At 56.7% G+C, this 5,199-nt stretch overlaps 2 protein-coding genes across 2 annotated transcripts; both read right to left on the bottom strand.

Moving 5' to 3' along the window:
* Window positions 1–2,365: 2,365 nt before the first annotated feature.
* LOC135374048 (uncharacterized) lies at window positions 2,366–2,944 on the bottom strand. The gene has a single exon (XM_064607054.1). The coding sequence runs from the start codon at window positions 2,942–2,944 to the stop codon at window positions 2,366–2,368; it is 579 nt and encodes a 192-aa protein (XP_064463124.1).
* LOC135374049 (uncharacterized) lies at window positions 2,944–3,858 on the bottom strand. The gene has a single exon (XM_064607055.1). It carries the CDS (start codon window positions 3,856–3,858, stop codon window positions 2,944–2,946), a length of 915 nt encoding a protein of 304 aa, XP_064463125.1.
* Window positions 3,859–5,199: the final 1,341 nt, after the last annotated feature.

The raw sequence follows: 5,199 nt of genomic DNA on the forward strand, positions 1-5,199 counted from the left end.
TAATAAGGAGGGTGAAGTGGTGGGTGGTTCTGGTGGCCACAGGGAAGGGGCCGGAATACGCAGGCTGCAGCGGCTTTCTGACGGCATCGCATCGCACAAACACGTGAGAACACGTATCCAGGTCGGGGTGTCGGTAGGTCGGACCGGACCGGGCAGGCGAGCGGGGTGGCACCGGGCGCAACGAAGACATAACACGGCGAAGTCGGGATAGTAGTCCTGTTGTGCGTCGGGTTGCGTGTCTTCTGGGACGGACAAAAATTCACCGGGAAGTCGGAGCGTTGTGCCATAAACCAGCTCGGCGACGGTACAGTGAAGGTCGGATCGGAGGGATGTGCGTATTCCAAGAAGGGCAACGGGGAGTACTTCGGGCCAGGGTGTATCAGGAGTGGCACGCAAGGCGATCTTGAGCTGTCGGTGTAGTCTCTCGACGAGCCCATTCGAAGCAGGATGATAAGCTGTTGTACGAATACGTTTGCCGCCCAATGCGTTCGTGAAAGCGGCGAAGAGGGCAGACTCGAACCGCCGACCTCTGTCGGTCGTGATGATGGATGGGAGATCCATCCAGAGAAACGGGAGATCCAGGTGTTGATAAGAGCGGATGCGACTGTTGGAGCAGTGGAGTCAACAATGGGCACCGCTTCCGGCCAGCGGGTGAAACGGTCAACGGCCGTCAAGATGTAGTTGAAACCCTGGGAATGCGGAAGTGGACCGACCAAGTCGATATGAACATGGTCAAAACGGGCGTCAGGTGGCAGAAAAGGTGCTGGCGACAGACGGGTGTGGCGCTGGGTCTTGGTTCTCTGGCACGGCAAGCATGTGCGCCCCCAGTGCTTGATATCAGCGTGCATATTCGGCCAGACGTATCGGGTGCCTATGAGCTTTCGTGTGCCTCGGACGCCGGGGTGGGAGAGAGCGTGAAAGTGATCGAAAATGGGACGGCGTAATGCGAGGGGTCGAAAGGTCGTGGCGAGCCCTGTGAAGTGCGCAAATCACGGCGGCCGTCGCCCCGGGGAGGTGAACATCTTCAAGCTTGAGGCTGTTGGACGCGGGCTTCGTGCGCAGTACGGCCAGCTCTTCATCAGATGACTGAGCAGTGACAAGAAGGTCCATAGACAGAACGGCTGAGCACTGCGCTGTAGTGGGTGTGATCAGGGTGGATATTCTACTGAGAGCATCGGCCACGGGGTTGTTGACGCCGCTCACGTGCTGTATGTCACTGGTGAATTCTGAGATGAAGGCCAGGTGCCGAATTTCTCGAGGTGTATATACGGTACCAGAAGATGAGAGAGCATGAGTAAGCGGCTTGTGATCCGTATATATGGTGAATGATCGTCCTTCCAAGAAGTGCCGCAAGTGCTTCACTGCTAGGAATATGGCCAGGAGCTCGCGTCCAAACGTGCTATAGCGCGTCTCTGCAGGTTTGAACTTGCGTGAGAAGAAAGCGATGGGCTGCCAAGCACAAGAAACTCGCTGCTGCAGGACGGCGCCGGCAGCACTGCTCGAAGCGTCCACCATGATGCAAGTAGGTGCATCGTGCCGGGGATGGACAAGAAGAGTGGCGGCGGCGATGTCTTGCCGGATTTTTTCGAAGGCGGCGATAGAGTCGCCGGACCATGGTAGCGTGGCGGCGTCGCGTTTTCGGGAAGAGAGTAGAGCTTCCAACGGGGCCAGTGTGGCAGCACAAGATCGTATAAAGCGCCGATAGAAGTTGGCGAAACCGAGGAAACGTCTCAACTGTTTGAGCGACGTGGGACGGGGGAAATCCTTGATGGCGGCGACTTTAGAAGTCAGAGGAAGGATGCCGTGCTGGTTAACGCGGTGACCCAGGAAGTCAAGCTCCGGGACGCCGAATTCACTTTTCGCGGCGTTGATTATAATGTCGTAATCTTGTAGGCGAGCGAAGAGGGTTCGTAAGTGCTCGGCGTGCTCGTCTGGGGTGGCGCTGGCAACCAGAATATCGTCCATGTAGGCATAGACGAACGGGAGGCCAAAGGTGACAGAGTTAATAAACCGTTGAAATGTCTGGGCTGCATTACGCAAGCCGAACGGCATACGCAGGAACTCGTAGAGGCCAAAGGGTGCAATGATGGCGGTCTTCGGAATATCGTCTTCCGCCATGGGTATTTGGTGGTAGGCGCGCACCAGGTCGATTTTAGAGAAAACGGTGGCGCCTTCGATGTTAGCGGTGAAGTCTAAGATGTTAGGGATGGGGTATCGGTCGGGCACCGTAGCGCGGTTTAAGGCACGGTAATCACCGCAAAAGCGCCAGTCTCCCGTCTTCTTGGGCACCATATGGGGTGGGGATGCCCAGCTGCAGCTTGACGGTCGGATAATGCCAAGCTCGAGCATATGCTCGAATTCAGCCTTAGCGATGGAGAACTTTCTTTTCGGGAGCCAAGCGACGCGGGCGAAAGTGAACGGGCGGGCCTTGAGTGACAATGTGGTGTACGACGTCGTGCTTGACCGGGCGAGTCCAGTCGGGGGGCTTGGTGAGCTCAGGGAAGTCTTCCAGAATATGGGAGTAGGGCGACGCCGGCGCACAGTAAGAAAGGCTGTGGCAGGGTGGAATGCGATGCCGGATGCCGTGAACCTGAAGATGGGTGGTGGCGTCGATAAGGCGTTTCCGAGCGACGTCAACGAGGAGTCCGAAGTACGTGAGAAAGTCAGGACCAATTATGGCCTGTGAGACATCGGCTACGTGAAAAATCCATCGGAAGTCTCGTCGTAGGCCCAGGTTCAAAGTGAGGGACTGCTGGCCAAATACCGGGATGGTGGTGGAGTTGGCGGCGCGTAGGGTGAAACACGGTTGTCGGCTGCGATGGGCTTTGCTAGCGGGCATAACGCTGACATCGGCACCGGTATCTATGAGAAAGCGTCTGCCTGACACACGGTCTACAACGTAGAAAAGGCGACTTTCGAGTTGACCCGGTGCACTTGTCGCCATTAGTGACTGGGTGGGGCGTTTCCCGACCACGAGCAGGGTTGGAAACAGTGCCGGGCCTCGGCGCCAAACCGCTGGTGGTACCAGCACATGCCGTTGGACCGAGGGCTTGGGCTGCGCCGGCCGCGAGGGGTGAGCGATCGTCGGCGGAAGCGCCGGGGGCTTGGCGAACGGCTCCGCGCTGCCAGTGTCGCGACAAGGTGGGTTAGGTTGTTCACCTGCTGCGTCAAGCTTTCAATGGCGGCCATGTGCTGAGAGGTGTCTTGCGTTGGTGCGGGGGTAGACACTTGCGAAACGGCTGAAGGTGTGGGCTCTGGGAAAGGAGGGTGTGGTGTCTCCACATGCATTACGGAGGGTGATGGAATAGCAACCTCCATTACAGCATCGGCGAGGGTGGCGAGTTCGTCCGTTGAAAGGTTTGTCGTAGTGGCTAGGACCATCTGCACATTTCTCGGAAGTCTTTGCAGAAAGAGTTCTCTCAGGAAGCTGTCGCTTGTGGAAGCAGCTCCGTCACCGAGCAATTGCTTCATGCGCCGTAACAGCTGCGTGGGGCGTCTGTCCCCGAGCTCCTCCGCAGACAGAAGCTGCTGAAGACGTGCGCGGTCGGAGCAGGTCGTTCGCTTGAGAAGTGCGGACTTCAGCTTGTCGTACGGGCAATCCGCAGGTGGTGAAGCGATGACATCATAGACCTCGGCGGCGGCGGATGGAGAGAGCACTGCGATGACGTAATAGAATTTCGTGATCTGAGCGGCGATGCCGGACAGATGAAATTGGGCCTCGGCCTGAATAAACCAGGTGGCTGGGTTCCGGTCCCAAAACGGTGGAAGTTTAACGCTAACAGCGGTCACGGAAGTGGGCTGTTGTACCATGCTGGGGGTACCGTGAGTCGTGGTGACGTGGCCGTCCCCTGTAGACATGGTGAATAGCGTGGAACGTCAAAAGTCCGGGTCACCAATTGTTGGAATTAGAGGAGACAGGAAACAGTAGTCCGTTTGTCTCGGTTACCAGATTCCAAGTGGCCCGAGGAGGTTTATTTACTCGAGCCACGGGGCAGGTGCTGGATGTCAGGGACTGGCGATGCGGCTGCTACAATCATCATTTTGTGATCCCGACTAGGAGTAGCAGACGACGCAACTAGCCCGCAGCCGAACGCCGCTTCCCACAATCCTCTCTTCTTGCCTTGATGCGCATCGTCTGTTTACATGCACAGTCTGAATGCGCATGCTGGGTCTCGATCCACCTCTGTTTAGCGAATTGAATACGATACGCTCTCCTAGCGAATTGACGCGTTTACATGGGTGGATTCGATTCGACAACTGGATACGATACGCTAGTGTCGTATTCATGTAAACGCGGCTTGAGCCTCTAACTTTCCGATATGACACGGCGTGGCGCCACCTCCGGTCTGGGCTCGATGCGCATTCATGTAAACAGTGGCGTATCGTCTTCTCTCCGGTTTCGACTCGATTCGATACGCTTGTGTCGTATTCATGTAAACACGGCTACTGTCTCAATCGTCGTAGTCGTCGTTGGATACCGCTAGGGAGCCCGGGAGGCGACCACTTAGATTGTTGCCGCTTCTGCCACACCAGCAAACTTGTGTAGCTGGCCCAGGTGAGGGTAGGTGTCACCAGAACCCAAGCTGCGTTTGTATCCATCGTCGAAGTAACATTTGTATGTCAGGTGGAGTGCTTCCACCTGAGTGGTGGAGGTTGCGACTCCAGCTTCCGGACGCAGACCTCCAGTTATGGGCTGTCAGCGATTTTTATACAGCTATCCGGGAGTTGGAGTCTGGTCCCCCAGTTCCTTCGGTGGCGTCGAAGCTGTCTTGGCGTCGAATCACTGCGGGCTGGCTAGATGCACGCCGCGCCAGTCTTCAGTGGAAGTTGGCCCACCACGTTCTTCCTCTTCGCGAGCGACTACACCGCTTTCACATCTCTCGCTCTGACGGTTGCCCGTCTTGCGGGATGTGTGAAACCGCAGAGCACTGTTTCCTGCGTTGTCGTGTTCCTCTTTTGCTGTGGCGCAGAGTAACCCAGATATTTCAGCTGTCGACTGTCGCCTGGGCCACCGTACAGTTCCTGGAACCGTTGCCTGTTCCGCGCGTTCAGCGTAAACAATTGGCTTTGTTAATTACCGAGATCAACTTTCAAATTTGGATCCGTCGTTGCCGGCTGGCTTTCGGTGGCCCAGACTTCGGAGACGCAGCTATATTTCAGGCTGTCAGGTCAGGGCTTCGTAGCCACATTGTCCGTGAG

The sequence above is a fragment of the Ornithodoros turicata genome, unplaced genomic scaffold (genome assembly GCF_037126465.1).
Source record: "Ornithodoros turicata isolate Travis unplaced genomic scaffold, ASM3712646v1 Chromosome41, whole genome shotgun sequence".
Lineage (NCBI taxonomy): Eukaryota > Metazoa > Arthropoda > Arachnida > Ixodida > Argasidae > Ornithodoros > Ornithodoros turicata.

What these genes read in the sequence shown, in the direction of transcription:
- LOC135374048 (XM_064607054.1), bottom strand. Translation starts at nt 2,944, where the DNA reads ATGGCGACAAGTGCACCGGGTCAACTCGAAAGTCGCCTTTTCTACGTT.
- LOC135374049 (XM_064607055.1), bottom strand. Translation starts at nt 3,858, where the DNA reads ATGTCTACAGGGGACGGCCACGTCACCACGACTCACGGTACCCCCAGC.